Consider the following 20,315-nt stretch of genomic DNA (forward strand, 5'->3'; position numbering starts at 1 on the left):
CACTTTCCTCTCCCAGGTGAATGCAATAAGGGTTTTGTTTGAACACACGGTACTTTCAAAATCTGGATTTCTTTCGTAAGATTGTCTCACAAGTTCTTCAAATTACTACTTTCATTCTTACTTTTTTAATTTGTGTTACCTTTTTAAGAGGTCAAGAACCACAAGAATGACCCAGCAAAACACAAGAATTCTATGTGTCAATCTCTGGTCCTTCCCCTGTCAGCTCATATCCTCTGCTGTGTTCCTCCCTCCCTAGAAGACCACTCCCTCCCCAGAGCACAGGAAAAACAAAATTAAGAATAAAATCATAGCTGGCCCTATATGATGGTCTCACATTTTAATTTTCAGTCTAACACAAAACTCTATTTTCCAAGAAAATTATCTCCCAGACCTGACAAGGGCCCATCTTTCCCTCATCTCTGGCTTGTAATTTCTACTTTTTAGGGCCATTGTTTTGACTAAGTCAATAAGGGCTGGGCCGTACTCTTGAGAGGGTCCCTCTGAGACCTTTATTACAAGACTTGGCAGGTGGAGCTTAGCAATAAAAGGAGTACAGTATATTCCATCTGTGTAGAGAAAGGAGGTCCTGAGTGTAATGTTAGGTATGTCACTCCACCCACTAATATATTTTGAAGACCACACATTAGATCTTAAAAAAAAAAAGAGGATAAATAATGGCAATAGGGCAAAAATAGTCTCTTCAGGGCGCCTGGGTGGCTCAGTTGGTTAAAGCAACTGCCTTCGGCTCAGGTCATGATCCTGGAGTCCCTGGATCGAGTCCCACATCGGGCTCCCTGCTCGGCAGGGAGTCTGCTTCTCCCTCTGACCCTCCCCCCTCTCATGTGCTCTCTCTCATTCTCTCTCTCTCAAATAAATAAATAAAATCTTTAAAAAAAAAAAAAATAGTCTCTTCAACAAATGGTGCTGGAACAATTGGACATCCACATGCCAAAAAATAAATCTAGACACAAACCTTACACCTTTCACAAAAAAAAAAAATTCACTCAAAAGAGATTGCAGACCTAAATGTAAAGTGCAAAACTGTAAATCTCTCAGAAGGTAACAAAGCCTAGATGACCCTGGGAATGGTGATGACTTCTTAGATGCAACAGCAAGGATACGATCCATGAAAGAAATCACTGGTAAGCTAGACTTCAAAATTAAAAACTTCGGTTTTGTTAAAGACAATGTCAAGGGAATGAGAGGGCAAGCCACAGACTGGGAGAAAATATTTGTGAAAGACACAGCTGATAAAAGACTGTTATCCAAAATACACAAAGAATTCTTAAAACTCAAGGTAAAATAATGTGACTAAAAATGGGCCACTTTAACAGGTACTTGGCCAAAGATGTATTCAGATGGGATATAAGTATATGAAAAGATCCTTCACATCATATGTCATCAGGGAAATTCAAATTAAAATGAGATACCACAGCACACAACTATTAGAATGGCCAAAATCTGGAATGTTCACAACCCCAAAAGCTGACAAGGATGTGGAGCAACAGGAACTCTTACACATTGCTGGGGGGAATGCAAAACTGTACAGCCACTATGGGAGACAGTTTGGTGGTTTCTTACAAAACTAAATATACTCTTACCATATCAACCAGCGATCACACTCATTGGTATTTACCCAAAGAAGCTGATAACTCACGTCCACACAAAAACCTGTGCACAGATGTTCATAGCAGCTTTATTCATATTTGCCAAAACTTGGAAGCAACAGAGATGTCCCTCGGTAGGTGAATGGATAAACAAACTATGCACATCCAGACAATGGAGTATTATTCAGCACTAAAAATAAATGAGCCACCAAGCCATGAAAAGACAGGAAGGAACCTTAAATGCATACTACAAAGTGAAAGAAGCCAATCTGAAAAGGCTACATACTATATGATTCCAACCATTATGTGACATTCTGGATAGGGCAAGACTGTAGAGATGGCAAAAAGATCAGTGTTTGCCAGGGTGGAAGGGCAGGGGGGATGACCAGGCAGAGCACAGAGGATTGTTAGGGTAGTAAACACACTCTGTATGAATATTATAACGATAAAGACATGTCACTAAACATTTGTCTAACCCACAGAATGTACAACAGCAAGGGTGAATCCTAATGTAAACTATGCACTTTAGGTGATTAAGACATGTTGATATAGGTTCATGGAATGTAACAAATGTACCTTTGGTGGGGGATGTTGATAGTGGGGGAAGCTGTACATGTGTGCGGGCAGGAGGCATATGGAAAATCTCTGTACCTTCCTCTCAATTTTGCTGTGAACCTGAAACTGCTCTAAAAAAAATTATGTATTTTTTCTAAAAGTAAATAATGGAGCCTCAATGTTTTAACAAATAGTTTAAAACAGTTACTAAGAAAAAAACAATAAGTGCTAAAAAGCACACAAAATGGTTTACCTACTTCTCAAATAAATTATATATTTGCCTAATATTTAAAACTTGCAGGGGGAAAAACAGCTGCTGAAAAACATTGACCCCCGATATTTTCCTTTGCATCTGAAGTGATTCTTCATGAATCCAATCTTCCTCTGCATATTCAATGTCTAACCACAAGATTCCGAAATGACGATGATGTCATTTCATTTCACAGAGTTCATTTTCTTAGAAGTAGAATATAAATATTCAGTTCCTCAGCTTTATCTCATCTATCTTTTTTATGTGAATTTTTAGTTTCTCAGGGGTTTCTTTCATGATTTGATTGGCATGTATGTCCCCTCCCCCAGATCTCTCCACCTCACTCCTAACCCGAATTGCTTATTCCAACTTTTCAACAGTTCTCATTTTATAGTCACAGAAATTACATCTGAAAAGAAAAAATCGACTAAAGCTGATAGACTGAGTAAAAAAAAGGCTTAATAAAAAATGTTTTAAACTCATGTATTTGATTTGTCACTGGCTCCCCCTCCCCCACTTTATTTGATGAACAAGTAGTTTCAGGGCTGTTTTCCTTAAGTACAGGAATGGAAAAAAGGAAAGGGTGAATACAGATTTAGACTAGGTCAGGCTGGGTTTATAATTAATTCCACCATGATGCACATGAAACCAGGAGGAACATTTGTTTTTCCGTATGACATTAGTCAGTGACTGGGACTATCACTAAGGTATTTACCACAATCAAACATAAGGCTGGGGTTGGGGGGAGGCTCTTGAATACCAATCAATACCATCCCACCCATCACAAAGCATTGCAACCAACAGCAGTTTGAGGGTTCAAATATGAATTAGCAACCCCATATTGCCCCAAACTCATAAGGAAGTAGCCATCCTGTGCATGTGAAATGCTTCATTTCTCATAAAGATTATTTCTGGTGACTCACGGACTCACATTCCAATTTATAAGCTTAAATTGTTTGTAACCCATCTCAAAGTGTTTCCAGAATGTTTTTACTAATAAAGCTTCCAGGCATCAAAGATTAAAAGATAATAAAATATAATCCACTTCCATAACCTTTCTCCATGCAAATACCTTCCATCATATACATGCACTCTCAGCTTACCTCCTCCATACCTCCCCCTGTCTATGAAATAGTAAAGCAACCCAATAAGAAGATCCAACCAGAATTAAACATAACTTGTGGAGTAGGCAGCTTCTAACATGACACCCTGTGACTTCCGCCTCTTGGTAGTCACATCCTTATACAAGCCCTTCCCCTTGAGTAAGAGCTGGACCTAGTGACTGGCTTCTAATGAACAGAATATGGCAAAAATGATGGAATGTAACTTCTGATTAGGTCACAAATCTGCAACTTAATCTCTCCTACCTTGCTCACTCTCTTTTACTCTCTTACTCACTCTGAGGGATGCCAGCCACCTTGTTGTAAGATGGAGACATGGCAAAGAACTAAAAAAGGTCTCCAGCCAACAGCCAGCCAGGAACTTAGGACCTTGGTCCAGCCATGTGTGAGGAATTAAGTCTTGCCAACAACCACATGAACTTGGAAGTAAATGCTGTCCCCAACTGAGCCTTCAGATGAGGCTGCAGACCCAGCCAACAGTTTGGGTGCCACAACGATAGGACTTTGAGCCAGCTAAGGTGCACCCAGATTCCTGACTCAAAGAAACTGTGAGGTAAACCATGTTTGCTATTTTAAGTAGCTAATTCGTTACAAGCCATGCATAATTAACACAATTAGTATTCAACTTGCTTTAAAAATGTGATGCTTTATAAATGGGGCCAAAAACATAATCATTCTCCTCACATCTGGCAGCTACATGAGTCCGTCACTTGACCTGGCTTTAACGTGGGGGAAATGCTGATTCTGGGTCATTACAAAGGTACAGCAAACACCTTGGAAGGGGGTGGGACATCCAGAAAGAGGAATTACAGTTGCAGTATTTCACTCTCAGAAGAATTTCAACTGCTCTCTTCAGAGCCTCATACTCACTTTCAGTGCATCCCCTTCATTGCCTTCCACTACTTCCAGAATTAGAGCGGCCAGGATGTTAAAGCCTTGGCAGTACCCAACATTCTTGTTCCATCGGGCATAGGCCAACAGGACCCGTTTTAACACAACCCTGTCCTGCTCAGCCTCCTGGCCACAGTAAGAACTGCAGCCTGTGCGGTGAAGGTCCTGAAGAAGGCAAACAATATTTTTTTTAAATGGCTCCTTATATTCTCTCCAAAAAATGACTTTAATTATAACTCTGCCTCAGCATTAAACAGAATCAGATTATCAGCATGGATTTTAGTTTTTAAAAATGTTTATGTACCCTATACACATGGGCAAAAACAATTTTTTGAATATTCTTTTTCCTAATGTTTTCTAATATGCTAAGATACATTTTTTTTTCCAGTTTTATTGAGATTAGTAGACTTGAACATTGTCAAGGGGAATTTCAGTCAGGCAAATTTTCTAAACTTCTTTATAATTTTCTGTTAAAATTTAAAGTGTTTCCAGAATTAATACAAAAATGACTCAGAATTAACAAAAATTACATTATAGTTCTATATAAATTGACAGTTTAATACTATGTCTCAGATAAAACAAGAGTCATTTCAACACATGTAGGGTAGATACTAACATTATTCCTTTCTCTGAAACACAATGTAATATCCAGCTATCAAAACTCTAAATAATATTAAGGAGAAACCATCCAGATTCCAGCCAGTCTGGGCCTAGGATTCATATCACGGGTCTGAAGGTGATGTGATGTCAAGGCAAACAGTGACAATAAGAACCCATCATTTCCAGTGAGCTACTGAAAAGACATTTTTAAAGAGACAGCACTAATTATCTTTCAAACGAGAGGTTATTAACTGCAAATCTCCCTAAATACTTTCATCATCTTGGAAAGAACGATAGGCTTCTTTGTGCTGTGTTACCTTACTAGCAACACTCACCCTGGATCAGTTAGGTATCCCGAGGTACATGCAGGTGAATGACAGAGGGAAGGGGAAAAAAAGGTCTCCAGTTGCCAGCATTTATTTTAAATCCTTAGCACTGCATCTAAATGGTATGGTAAAAATGTAAATTCCAGCTATGAGCTGTTGTTAGGAAGGCACCTACAAAGAGCCTCCTCTGTGCGGACCAGAAGAATTGAAAGAAAAAATTGCCATTGAGTACATATCATATCAGTTCAGGAATCAGTTAATGTTGATGGTGTCAAACTGGATCAAAGAAATAAACTGGCAATATGTAAAAAAAAAAAAAAAAAAAAAAGCAAAAATGCAATCTGTACTGTAGAGAGACAGGAAAATCATTCTGTCCAAGACAGAAAAATCTATCCAAATTGTTTTATAAATTTGTGTAAAAAATACAGAAACATCTCTTGCGCTTTAATATTTAATGAGGGCAATATATATAATTTAATAACTAAGCAGAGACTATGATTTTCAGGAGCTAATGTCATTTTACTGACACAGCATTCACTTCAATGAGAAAAATGAAAGATGCTCTTAACATGATTGTTATAAAATGTATACCACTTTAACTCACAACTTAAACAGAGAGAAAATATTTCAAATATGGAATACTTCATCTCTGAGAAATATTCTGAAATCCCAAATAAACAGCTGAAATATGGACAGTGCCCAGGCTTTTAAAACATACAAAATAGAATTTCATCATTGTTTTTAATATTTGTCTGAAACGGACCAAGTTAGGTCACAAAGTATCTCCTTTCAGTTAGTACTTCTTCATGGAAAAAGTATCTTCAAATCTGTCAAAACCTTAACCAAATTTTGGTGGCCAAAATTTATGAGAGACAACTTCCGTTTTAAAACCCCAGCCTAGCCTTACAGTGTAATGAACTCATATAAAATCAAAAGCCATGTGCTAGAGGCTTATGTAAGAGAACAAGAGTGGGATCAAATTGAATCAGCAACCTTGGCTTTTGGCAACAGGCCCTCATCAATTGTAATAATCCCAGTAGGCAAATCACAGCTGCCGCGACAGCTGGCTTGAACCCTTGACCATCTGGTTTTAAGTAGACCCATCAATCTATCTTCATAAATTGGCAGTTAAGAAATTATCAAAGACCCTAATAAGAACCCAATTATTCTAATATGAAATATACTTAACTTTAAATTTCCCAACCTGTAACTTTTATGTAAAAATCCAGCTAACAGCACTGACCCATGCTAAAGAATCAATCTCCTATCAAGTGAGCAAGATAAATAAATAGAATATGAATAGGAACATTTTCTTCTTACTGCCAACATGCAAATTTATGAAAACAAGACATAGTCAAAGTTCCCATTAAAAGGCTGTTAACTAATGGAATAAGAAAGTAGAAAATATACGGACATTCAGACCATAAGGTTTGATCCTCTGTCCAGGGAACATCTGGCTCCTAGAAACCTCCTTTTAAGTCAGGACAACAGGCCAAACTCAGGGGCCTTACCTTGACTATCTGAATTCCCATCGAGTCATCATCAGGATTACTCCTTTCATTGAAAGTGAAGCGCATGGTTTTGTCCCAGTCAATAGCTATACTGTGCAAATAATGATCTGCCAAGGTCAACCAAACCTAAAATATTAAGAGATAAAGAAGAATGCTAACGTAAAATATATAATTTCACCTTTCTTTGTTAAAAAATAGTTATTGCATCTAACAAGAAAATGGGAACTGATCCTAGACCAAATAGAGTCCACAAGTAGAAATCAACTTTTCATTGAAATGTCTGCTATACTGAATTGCACCAATTAGGGTCTTTCATTTATTCTTTCCATTAATATTTGTTGAGTTCCTACTATGCACCAAGCAATGATTCAGCCATTAGGGATATTGTTAAGAAAAAAAAAATTTTCAACTCTCATTTCAGTTCACTGGATTAGCTATATTATCTTCTGAGCTTGTTATATTTGGCTCAGAATTGCTCTCTCTACTTGGAAATTCATGGAGAATGGGTCTTTTTTCACCATGAAGCAGACTCTGCCTTTAAATCATCCTTCAATCTCTATCACACACACAAAACTGACAGATGGGGTCCCATAATGAATAACTTTTTTAGAAGAGTCACTGGATATTTTTATTCCTTTGATTACTTTATCCTGAAAAGCTATTTCTGTAAGATTTTTAATGTATATTTTTAGGAATGCCCAATGTTCAAATTCTAGGGGTATTAAGACTAGGTTTATAAATTAATATACTAAGAAAGCATTTCGAGATTTAGTATTTGAACATACTTTAGCAGGAATAACACTGATCAATATCCCCAGCCAGATTTTTCCCCCAAGCATCAGAATCGCATACCTTATATTCAATCTAACAGGAATCCATGTCAACTCAGCCTTCAAAATATATCTAGACTATGACCCCTTTTCTCCATCTCCACTACTGCAACCCTGATTCCCCTCTTACCTGAATTATCCCAAGTCTTCCATTGATCTCCCTGCTTCTGCCTTTGTCCATCATATTATCAAGCCAGAGAGGCCCATTTAAAACATAAGTTTTATCATGTTACTCCCCAGCTCAAAACTTCCCAATGCTTCCCATCTCAGACTGGGCAAAGGTCCTACTATGGCCTATAAGGTCTACATGATCTGCCATCCCCTTACTCCCATCACCTTTACCTCTATGACCCTCTCTCCAATTGCTTTCCCTTTTGTTCACTGTGCTTCAGTCACCCCGGCCTCTTGCTTTTGCTTGCACACTCCTGAGATGCTCTCACTAGAGGGTGTTTCCTCTGTTTGGAGTGCTCTTCCCCCAGGTAGCTGCCTCTCCAGCTGCTCACCTTCATCAGGGCCCCATTCAAATGTCACCTTGCTATTTAAAATTCCACCTCCTTACCTCCATTCCCCCACTCCCACCCGGCTCTCCTCATTTCTTTCTCTGCTTTATTTTTATGCATGGCACTTATCACCATCTGACATACTTTATACTGTACTCATTGTAAACTCCATGAGGACAAAAACCTTGGTCTGTTTTTTTATCCTCCCACTCCTGTATCCTCAGTACCTGGAACAGTACCTGGCACAGAATCGATAATCAATAAATGCTTATTAAATGAATTAATAATGAAGAGAGACAGCTTCCAAATTACTAAATCTAGAATATTCTTTTGGACATTTCAGACATTTTAAAGAGGAACAGAGTGCTGATCCTTTTGTATTTTAGCCCTCTGAATCCTCCTTACCTTTCTCCTCCATTCCTTTGGTATTCCTGTTGATAGTCTGGCAACTGCCTTGAGAGCATCATACCACTAGGAACACAGAAGAAACATTGGCAAAGTGATAATATTGACCTGGATAAGCACTTTTCAACCTTTTTCCTATTTTGACATCCAGAGAGTATGATAAAATTTGTACAGCACACTGAGGTAAACAGAGCTTCTTTCAGCCAGGCTCCAAGGGCTGCCCAACTCCAGCCTTAGGCACTCAATACACCTGGGACCCATGTGCACACACAATGGCTGGGAAGCTCTAGTTCAGAAACAAAAACATGTATTACAGATTCAAAATAATAGATATTCGGTTTTTTAAATTTTTTTTCACACTTGCACCATTAATAGCAAGTACAAAATTTTTTGTTGCAGGTATAAACCCAGGCCACTTGTAGGCTCGTAAGTTAATTTATCTATAATTTTTAAAATGGACTCACCTTATGTGTCAAAGTATACACTAATTGTCCTACTTTGAGAATATATCTTAGTGTACCTTGTAGATACCCCCAAATAAGAGTATTTTCAAAAACCAAAAATAGTTACCTGCTGAAAACCATTTTGACCTAAAGATGGCTCAAGAGTGAACTTCAACTTTGTGTCAACTCCTAAAAGAAAAATATATAACTGTTATTTTGGAAGAAAATAACAAGTTAGATCAAAAATAAAAGTAAAAATTAGCGTGATTCTACTGAATCATCATAAAATTTTAAAACATATTTTTACTAAATTTTAGTCAATTTTGCTAAAATAAAAGGTAATAATACTGATTTCTAAAATAGAAAAATATCCCGGGGCCACTAGAATAGAGCTTATCACATAGAATGGTGGCTTCCACAGTGGTCTGGAGTAGTGTAAAAAAACCAAAAACATGACACCACAGACTTGGAGTCACTCAGATCCCCCACTCAACTTTGGTTCCTAGTGTCAAACAAATTATTTAACTTGTCTCAGTCTCAATTCTTTTTTTTCTTTTTTGAGAGACAGAGAGGACATGGGGGAGCAGGGGGCAGAGGGAGAGGGAGAGACTCTTACATAGGCTCCATGCCCAGAGCAGAGCCCAGGCGGGGCTGGATCTCAGGACCCTAAGATCATGACCTGAGCCGAGACCAAGAGTCGGTGGCTTAACCGACTGAGCCACCCAGGTGCCCCTCAATTCTTTATCTTTAAAATGAAGATAATATGTATCTCAGTAGATTGTTGTGATGTTTAACTATTAATGACCCAGCAGAGTATAATTAATATTTATGAAACTTAGGAAGAGAATTCTCTACTTACAGAATTTGTTTTCTAAGACATTTGCATGGACTAAGTCTATGAAGGAAACTTCAGTGAAATATTAAAAGTTATAAAAATAATATCACTGTCACACTACATCAAAAACTAATGATGTATGGTGATTAACATAATAAAGAAATGAAGAAAAAAAGGAAAAAAATAATATCACTGTCTTCTCACTTGTGGAATAATCCACGTTAACTATCTTATTTGGAGATTTTCATGTTATTTTAAAATTCTGTCATGATACACTTGCTCATTGAAGATAAAACAGTTGGTGTGTTTAATCATAGACTACAAGCTAAAAATATAACTGAGCTCTAATTCCAAGTTGTCTACAACTTTAAATAAACTTCTTTGATTCCAATCCCAAATCTAAGGAAGAGAAGAAAATAAATAGAGAGGGGCGCCTGGGTGGCTCAGTTGTTAAGCATCTGCCTTCAGCTCAGGTCATGATCCCAGGGTCCTGGGATCGAGCCCCGCATCGAGCCCCGCATCGTGCCCCGCATCGGGCTCCCTGCTCAGCGGGAAGCCTGCTTCTCCCTCTCCTGCTCCGCCCTGCTTGTGTTCCCTCTCTGGCTGTCTCTTTCTTTGTCAAATAAATAAAATCTTAAAAAAAAAAAAAAAAGAAAAGAAAAGAAATAGGAGAATATATCAAGACAATGTGTTTATAATATAAAGACTATATGCTATATTCATATTGGGCTTTTATTCAGAATCCCATGTTAGAAGTATGTGCCGTTGTTCCTGAAGTGAAATTACATGACAATTTTTATTCCCATGTAAATTTTATTAAAATAATATAATCAAATCTGAAAATGTTATATGTTCTTTTTCTATAATCTCAAAATCAATTAAATCATATTTCAGGTCACTTTTTAAAAGACTTATTGCTTAAAAGTTCAAGGATCAAGATATACCAAACATTATTAATAGCATTTCAGTTTTACAATTTATGATTGTTAATTATGACAATATGTTTGCTTCTAAGATGTTGATTGCAGAGTAGGCATACTGAAACCCTCCCCACAACTTCCACTGCTTGGGAGTTGGTATGTAGATAGAAACGATCTTCAGAATTTAAAATTACAATAATAAAGTAGACTTGTCCTTTTTAAAAACATATATATATGGAGTCAAGAAGCTGGAAAGAGATGTGTATGATTTGCCCAAGCCCATGACAGTATGCAGATGCCCTTCTTGGGAGTCCTGGAAGAGTACTATGAATACAAGAGTTGGGTCCTAGATTTCTAAAGTCAAGCTGTGGTACAGAATCCCAGGCATCCAATCAATGCCCTGATATGTCTTTTCAAGGCTTCAGGGCCACAAGCATATTCTGCCTAAATAGATTAGATTTCCTTCCCCAAGGGTATATCAAGCACCCCTGCAAATTCTCATCTGAGATGGTTTAAATGAAGTCCTGCCTCAGTGCAGAGCAATGACACAATGGCCACATGATTGCCTCCAGCTGGAGCGAATGATTTAAGGCACTATGAGAAACACTTTGTTGTAAGGCTGCTGTCCAGATGCGGGGTGCTGAACGGAGGAGCATATCGTCATGACTTTTGCTTTATTGTAACAAAGGCAAGAGAATTCGGTCCCGCGCTGACTTATTTCAACTGACCTAAAAGCTCTGGATTCCCTGTCTGTATGACCGAATATGCTCCCTTGGCCTTTTCAGAGCACCTGCTGGGCATCCGGTGCTGAAAACCGGCTGGGGTTAGTCTAAACTATTTTCTCATGATCTAAAATGAGTCACAGGATTTAACTGGAATTGATCATTCACCACCTGCATGCGATTGCTGAAATCAGGTCATTTTCTCCTCTTTTCTTCTAACTAAGGGAGGGGAGAAGGTTTATGTTTCATCTGCTAGTCACGGCTGTTCCGGATTCAGAAATACAAAACACTTTTAACGTGGGAAGGAGACTTTTTTAAGGGTAAAGGAAGATGGTGAATAAATACTATAGTCTCTGCAATTAGACACTTCCTTGGGGAGAAAAACAAAGAAACCACAAGGTTCGTAAAGGCAGTCACGCGTTCCACCCTTTACGGTTCCGCGCCTTGTCAGATTCTCTCCAGCAGCCTCAGGATAGCAGGTCCCCGATGGCGCTGGGAGGCAGGGGCTGGAGAAGGACAAACTCGCCTGGAACCCCGCTGGTGCCACGCTGGGGACAAGCGAGCGGCGCTAAGCACCGATGAGAGTGCAGCCGGCTCCCTCTGCGGCCACCCCTTGCCAGAAAGCTCTCTGCCCAGGCGCCCGCGCCAGAGCCGGGCCCATAAAACCCCAGGGACGGATGCTGGGTGGTGGAGCAGACGCGGAGTTATGCAGCCTAGAGAAGAAGGGATGTGTAAACACAAGCTAGCGGCATAAAGGGCCTAGCCTAGCACGCAAGGACTTTGGCTCTAAGAAAGAACCTCTACTTGCAAGAGTGGTTCCTACCCGCTCCCCACACGGACACACAAATTAAGAGGCTCCAGGCGAGCTGACCCTGGCACGCCGCACAGACCCTCAGGAAAATGCACCCGATTTTTCCTTCGCAGCCGCTGCCTTCCCCTCCGTCCCCAAGTATCAAACCTGTGCCTTTCTCCACCTCACACACCTCTTTCAAGATCTGGCTTCCTGTGAGCCCGCAGCACAATTGGTTGCGCGGCCTCTGGTGGCCTGGGTAGCCGCCCGCACTGCCACACCACGCGCACAAGGCCGAGCGCACCGCTCGTCAGCGGCTCCCGGCACAAACAGGGCTAGACCACGCACAGGCCGCGGGGTCGGGACCCTCCGGCAGGAGCCGGCGGCAGCGGGTCCTCCCAGCCTTGGGAGGCCGCTGCCCGCGCCCAGGCCTTCGTCCGCTCTCTTCCCTCCCAGACCGACTCAGCCCCGCCTGCGCGGAGCCGCGGTACCCCGCACCGAGCGGCCCGCGAGCGCTCCCCGGCCTAGGCGGAGTCCAGCTGAGGCAGAGACACCAGCTCCGGGCGCCACCCTACTTTCCAGTGCCCCATCTGCAGCCCCGGGTCCTCACCCGGCTCCAGGGTGCAGAGCAGCCGGGGCGCGGTCCGAGAAATGCAGCTGCGCTTTTTGAGCACATTGCTCAGGATGGTGCCCACGCCTCCGCCGCCGCCGCCGCCGCCACCCTGCCGCTTCAGGCATCTCCCTCCGCGCCTCAGGGAGCCGGTCAGCTTGTCCTGCCGCATTCGAGAGCGCCCCGGGCTCCGGCGCGGCCACCGTCCGCCTGGGTCCCCGCTGCCCCGCCGGCGTAGCCGCTTCTCGTGCCGGACTTGGCGAGTCCACTTAGTCGAGGGCCCCTCCGGAGCAGCGAATGTGCGGCCGGCGGTCGGGGGTACCGCTGGAGCCGCCGAGCGCGGGGCGGTCGGCAGGCATCTGCACTGCGGAGCCTGCACGGCTGAGGCAGGAGTGGGCTTGGGGCGGGGAAGAGGGCGGGAGCGAGCGAGCGCGCGGGAGACGAAGGCGGTACTCCCGCCCCCAATCCCGGCATCACTGTGCGCAGGCGGGGCGGCCCTAGCTCCCCAGCGCCCGGCGGGCTCCTGCCACCTGCGCCCCGGCGTGGCAGAGCGGCGGAGCCTGGAACCCCCGGAGCCTGGGAACTGGAGAGCGGCCGGGTGAACAACTGCGCCCGGGGACCAGAAGCAGCGGGAGATTTCTGTGCTTTTCCCAAGATCTGGGAGGGGGTGGGGAGGCGGGGGGGGGGGGGGGAGTCTCACGTGCAGAACATCAGAGAGATGCAAGTGCCCACCTAACCAAACAGCGTCAGAAGGGACAGTTAGCAGACCGAAGGACGAATCTGAAGCGTGGCAGAGAAGCTGGCAGATGGTGAAGCACAAGCTTCATCCCAAATTGAGTTAAACTCTTTCCTAGCAGCTCAGAGAGGCATGGAAAACACGAAAAAAATAATAATACTGGTTGTTTCTCTTGGAAGAATAAGACTTCAAGAAAAAAAGTGTTCACATTTAAAAGCAGTGTTTTTTTAAAGTGCTTCCTCATCTCTCCAGCCGGAGACTTAAGTAGTTTAGAACCATTAACTATCATTACTGTTTAAAAAAAAAAAAAGTCATTCTTAAACTATGACATTAACCAATCGAATATTAATCATAAAAATGAATGAGGAATAAGGAAGGAAAGGATGTGGAAGGAAACAGACATTTGTATTTGCTAATATTTAGAAAAGGAACACTACAGGGATAAATCAAAACTAAAAAGTATATGGGAGGGAACAGTGTGGAAGAAAGAGGAATGGAAAACTGAGAGGTCTTCTGGATGTGCCTTATATAGTTTTGACTCTGGAATAACATATTAATAAAAAGAAAAATGAAAAACAAATGAACCTGAGTATCTTGTTGATAACACAAAAATACAGAAAAAAATTAAGAAGTTGCTTTAAATTACAGTATTATGACTGTACATCAATGGTGATTATATCCTAAGGGCAAATAGAGCTGCAAAGAAATCTTAAATGTCAATAAGTAGCATTATTGTTATGATACTGATTTTTTTAATTCTTACGTACACTACAGGATGAAGCAAATAATTATGTTAATGTCAAAAGGAACCAAGATCTTTTCAGTGTGACAAAAATACAAGTGTACAAAGAAGTTAAGGTTTTTTAAATCCTGCAATATTATATTTAAATTGGAAATACTGGTATGAACTCATCTCTTTTTTCTTTTTTTTTTAATGTCTCCAGACATTGTCAAATGTCTTTAATTTTCTTTTTTTTTAAGATTTTATTTATTTATTTGAGAGAAAGAGAGCACAAGTGGGGATAGGGGCACTATCTAGGAGAAGGCGGAGGAGAGGGAGAAGAAGACTCCCTGCTGAGCAGGGAGCCCTGGGTGAGGGGGGAGTGGAGAGGCTTGATCCCAGGACCCTGAGATCATGACCTGAGCCAAATGCAGCCGCTTAATGGACTTGAGCCACCCAGGTGCCCTTTTTTTTTTTTTTTTTTTTTTCAAAAATACATACACAGTTGATCCTTGAACAAGGAACAAAGGGGAGTTAGGGGTGTAAACCTTCCCCCCTCCCCTCCCACAGTGGAAAATTTGCAAATAAATTTTGACCTTCCAAAAACCTTACTAATAGCCTACTATTCACCAGAACCCTTACCAGTAACATAGTCAATTAACTCATATTTGGATGGGGCACCTGGCTGGCTCAGTTCGTAGAGTATGCGACTCTTGGTCCTGAGTTCCATGTTGAGTATAGAGCTTACTTTAAAAAAAAATTAATTCCTGAAGTGCTTGGGTGGCTCAGTCGGTTGAGCGGGGACTCTTGGTTTTGGCTCAGGTATGATCTTGAGGTCTTGGGATCTGCTAGGCAGTGTTGGGGTCCATGCTCAGCCCAGAGTCTGCTTCAGATTCTCTCTCCTTCTCCCCCTCTACTCCTCCCCCAGCCCATACGCTCTCTAAAATAAATAAATAAATAAAATCTTTAAAAAAATTAATTGCTATGCAAACTTTTGGGGCACTTGGCTGGCTCAGTTGGTAGAGCATGTGACTCTTGATCTCAGTGTAGTGAGTCTGAGCCCCACACTGGGTGTAGATAGTACTTAAAAATAAAAAAATAAAAAAACACTTTGGTATGTTATATGTATTATATATGTATTCTTACAATAAAGCTAGAGAAAAAATCTTAATCATACAGAAGAGAAAATGTATTTGCAGTACTTCTCAAAAAAAAATCCACTTATAAATGGACCCATGCAGTTCAAACCCATGTTGTTCAAGGGTCAACTGTATACCCACTAAGTAGGTTTAGAACTAAGGATAACCCAACAGCAATGAATACCTGCAGCACCCAGGTTGTGGTCTCCAAAAACCATTCCCTGCTAAAAAGAACCAGGGCTCCTTCGAAGTGTGACTGATTCTAGGTCTGAGCCAGAAAAAAGTGTAAGATGAGCCTGAACCATTTTGATGAGCTAAGGAAATAAGGAAGTGCTCCAAGACTAATGGGGTCATGTCAAAAGGACATAAGAGCCACATGAATAGGCTACTATTGGCCAAAGATGGAAAATTTTGAGCATCAAAAACAATGGCTGCTATTGATTGAAAAGTATTGAATATTTTTTAATTGCATTCCTAATGAGACTCTGAAAGAGCTAGAAAAGAAGTCATTCCTATGACTCTGGCATACTTATTTGGTAATCAGTAACTTCTGGGCTTTGTGAAGTAGCCCAGAATTTGAGGACAATGTCAGAATTGACACAACTCTAAGCATGAAATATACATTTCATATATAAGAATCTGTTACAATGAGATTATTAATCTGCAAAAGTAAACCTGGCTCAGACGGGATATATAAGCTACTCAGTCACGCCTGCCCCACCAGAGGAAAAGTGCTTTGAAAAGGCTATACTCTGCCTCGTCACTTGAGGAGATGAACTCATTGTTTAACCTGGTCATGATTTACAGCTTGGCTTAGATTTCCCAACATTTTACAGTAAGCTCAGGTACAAAAATCTATCCTTCATCAGCCTGATGATTTCATAGTTTCAGTACATGTTCATTTCTTTAGCTTTCTCTTAATTTTAATAAGATGTCCATTGACTATTCCAGCTTATCTCAGCTGTGCTGAGAACAATAACAGAAAGAGAACTGATGTTTGGCTTTGGCCAATTTTTTAGAGGGCACCAGAGGCCCCTGGGGGTGAAGATGGTGATTAACGGCCAGAATCAAAGGAAGAGAACTGCAAAGAGAGGGAAAATCCAAGAAGACAAGCTGGTGTCTGCATGCACAGTCTCGTCTTCCAGAGCTCTCGTCTGCTCAAACCTTAGAGGGTTTTGTGTTCTCTTTTAACAAGAGAAGCTATTCACACTCCGTTTCCAGCACTGGGCCAGCAGGAAAGACAGCCTCAGCAGCCAAGAGGAGGAGCAATGCTCTACAATAATGCCTCTGAAGGGGAAAGGACATCCAGCTCCCACAGCTGGCTGACATATGCCACTCAGAACCGCCCCCCCACCCCTTGGCTCTGACTCCATGCTCACCAAGCAAACATTGAACGTCATCTGACTTCCCATAGATTTTGCTGCAAAGGAGAGAATGTACAGACCGGTTAACAGCACAGTCAATACCCCTGAATTCGCTCAACTCTCAGGGAGCTGAGAAAACCGAATTTCTGGACTGCCAAAGCAGAATCTAGACCCTAGATTGCCAAGCCACCTAGATGTGTTATGGCTGACAAAAAGCCCTCTCCTTGAAACTCTTCTTCAGGTACTTTTTTTGCCATTAGTAACAGAGGCTTGTTGATAAAAAACCTCAGATTTATCACAAGGAAAAACTGACTCTTTAAAAAAAAAAAGTCTGGGTGGCTCAGTCAGTTATGACTCTTGATCTCAGCTTAGATCTTGATCTCAGGGTTGTGAGTTAAAGCCCTGCACTGGGCTCCATGCTGGGTGTGGAGCCGACTTAAAAAAAAAGTTTCCTTGAAAACTTCCCATTCCCATTCTAAACTACGTAGAAATGGAAAACAGCAAAAAAAAAAAAAAAAAAAAAAAAATTGAAAAGTTTCTACTATTATACCAATAAGCAGTGAGGGAATTAAGTAATATTATTTTGTTTATATTGGAGAGGAAAGCCAAGATTGCCAACTTTTATAGCAAACAGATAATTAAACAAGCACTAAAATACAATGGTCTAAAAGCAATCATGGCACAAGCCTAGTATTATACTTGTTGTATGACTCATAGTTTCTTATTCATGTCTGGAATATTGTTTTCTAGAAGCAAAAGATGTCACCTGAAGTCAACTTGCAGCAGAAACAATGCCAGCACGAACTTTGCTTGAAGCTTTCGGGTGGTGAGATTTCCAGCCAAGGCCAACTTCACCTCCCTCTTTACTGATCAGGTGATCTTTGCTAATCAAATAACATTAGTGAATTCACAGTTGGGCAGATCGTACCTTGGCCCAGTCCAGGGCACTTACAATTGAAACTGAATTTGGGGAAAGGCAGGCTTGGTGAACACTTCACACTGGCTGAGGCTCTTCCTTGGATTGCTGAGGGAACATCCTGCATGTCTCAGGCCCCGTGGGACATCCCCAGAGAGGGAAGTTGCCAGGCTGACCCAAGAAGTAGGGACCGCTGGGCTACCCCCTGCCCCTTCAGGCCCATGAGCTGGGAGTGAAGCTTCCTTGAGAGCAAACTCTCCCTTCAGTGGGAGAAGGGGGAAGAAGCCAGAAGGAACAGAGAGCCCAACTTAAGGAATAAAAGCTCTGTCCCAAGGGGCTTCCAAATGGAAATCAGGTCTTGGACTCTTGTGATTTCCTAATGCTGTTTCACAGTATAATCTTTTTTTTTTTTAAGATTTTATTTATTTATTTGAGAGAGAGAGAATGAGAGAGAGCACATGAGAGGGGGGAGGGTCAGAGGGAGAAGCAGACTCCCTGCCGAGCAGGGAGCCCGATGCAGGACTCGATTCAGGGACTCCAGGATCATGACCTGAGCCGAAGGCAGTCGCTTAACCAACTGAGCCACCCAGGCGCCCTCACAGTAAAATCTTAAAATAAAAAGGGCCTACGTGCTTATCTTCAGGGACTGCACAGAACAAGTGGTGACAACTGCCAAGAGAAAAAGCCCAGGAAGCCTGCTTTGAGGAGAGAGAAAACCCGCGGGGAGCTGGCTTGCTCTGGGGAAATGGGCCTGGAGCTCCTCCTTCCAGCAGCAGAGGCCCCTGGCAGGTGTTCAGGACTGCGTGAGCCCCTGAGGGTCAGAAGAGGTCTCAGCAGAGGGCAGCTCTAGGGTGTCTCCCACTGGGCGGACAGTGGCTGCCACGTCTTTGCACTCCTGCTAATAAAAACGGCGGGGGTCTGGTGGCACAAAGCCACTAGGCTCCTCTCTGCTCTCCCCACAACTTTTGAAGGTTTGTGAGCAACTCCTGAATAGCAAAAATATCATCTCCCCTAAAGGGATGGTAACTGTGGCCAGAACCGTAGGAAGTTGGCCCTCTCCTCAGGGCTACCTAAAAGGAAGGCCGAAATAAGCAGCTCCCTCAACCCATTATCTAGGACGAAGCCCACACACTATGAGCTCATGGAGACGAGCTCCGTAACCATTTTCCCCTCAAGAAAGAGGCACAGAGGAAGAAGCAGGAAGAAACTGGGCGGGGGAAGAAAAACCTTACAATTATCTGACACATCACCTTTTTACATACATGGGAACATTTTCTTTTCTTTTTGTACGATTTTCTCCCCTCGGTCATAAAAACCGATTTCTCTATGTAAATACATGCATCCTTGAAGAGCATCAGGTGTGGCTTTTGTATTTGGTTTACTTCAGAGAAAGGATTCTATCAAGCATGAAACAGAGAAGCTTTTAAATTCCAATACCAAATCAACTCAGCACCGCCTTCTGCCTCCTGAGAGTCCCTGCTGATGCTTTCCCAGGACCATTCCCTTTAATCAGATATTTTCAAGAACAAAACCACTCCTCACATTCCCCCCAAACACACCGAAATATTTTGGATGAAGTATTTTAAGAATAATGAGTTTTATCTACAGACCAGAAATTTTTAAATTAAAAACAGATATAATAATTTAATTCACAAGGGGAGTGGAAGTTCCATTTCAGAGTACCCTACTAGAAAGGTATTTAAAATCCTGCAGCAAGGTAGGTCCACATAACCTCAGATACACAGCTAACCCAAAATTTTAGAAGCCATCATATTATTCCTCTAGGCTGGTTATTTTCCGTGAAGTATTTTCTTGCCTCAAAATAACTGAAGCTGATTTAATACTACTTAAGGTAGGTTTATGTTGACCATATAAAGACATCTTTCTATTTCTTTTGTTTACTTATTCATTCATGAAATAAACGTTTATTTGTCAATTGCTGTTGGAAAGGCATTATGCTATGGTCTGTGAGAAATAAAAGTATGAATTTAGTACATTCTCTACCCTCAAAGAACTTACAGTTTACTGAAGGAGAGACAAAGTGGGTAGTGATAAGACAGTGTGAAAGGTTTAAAATACTACTATGTGAGGGGCACCTGGGGGGCTCAGTCAGTTAAGCCTCCGACTCTTGATTTCAGCTCAGGTCATGATCTCAGGGTCTTGAGATCAAGCCCAGCTTGGGCTCCACACTAGGCATGGAGTCTGCTTGGGATTCTCTCTCTCCCTCTCCCTCTGCCCCTCCCCTGCACTCGCTTGCTCTCTCCCTCTCTCTCCCTTTCTCTCTCGCAAAAAATAAAAAATAAAATAAAATACTATGTGAGTCCTTAAAGGGACGGCATTATCTTTACCTCCTCCTAAGGACTGCATATTCCAATGTTTTCCCAGGGCCTTATTTCATTGAGCTATTATATTTTAACTCAAAACAAGCCAAGGACAAAGCTCATCTCTGCTCTTATAATTATGGTATTTGGCTCTTTGCTTCCATATCAAGAATGGAACTGAAGATTTACACCATTACTTTAG

The 20,315-nt window shown here is 41.7% G+C and overlaps 1 protein-coding gene across 3 annotated transcripts in view; it reads right to left on the reverse strand.

Annotated features, from left to right (window-relative positions):
* TBC1D30 (TBC1 domain family member 30) overlaps positions 1-20,315 on the reverse strand; it is a 78,933-nt gene that overhangs the window by 26,651 nt on the left and 31,967 nt on the right. Inside the window, exons 1-5 of one of the 3 annotated variants that reach the window (XM_032420463.1) lie at positions 12,917-13,515; positions 9,167-9,228; positions 8,597-8,662; positions 6,862-6,987; positions 4,404-4,589 (exon numbers count right to left, since the gene is read on the reverse strand). In XM_032420463.1, coding sequence (XP_032276354.1) covers positions 4,404-4,589; positions 6,862-6,987; positions 8,597-8,662; positions 9,167-9,228; positions 12,917-13,088 — 612 coding nt within the window. In that variant the 5' untranslated portion in view covers positions 13,089-13,515. Of the gene's footprint in view, positions 1-4,403; positions 4,590-6,861; positions 6,988-8,596; positions 8,663-9,166; positions 9,229-12,499; positions 12,886-12,916; positions 13,516-20,315 lie in introns of those variants that run through there. The other 2 variants (XM_032420464.1, XM_032420462.1) reach the window with 2 other exon arrangements.

The sequence above is a fragment of the Phoca vitulina genome, unplaced genomic scaffold, assembly GCF_004348235.1.
Source record: "Phoca vitulina isolate PV1807 unplaced genomic scaffold, GSC_HSeal_1.0 scaffold23, whole genome shotgun sequence".
NCBI lineage: Eukaryota > Metazoa > Chordata > Mammalia > Carnivora > Phocidae > Phoca > Phoca vitulina.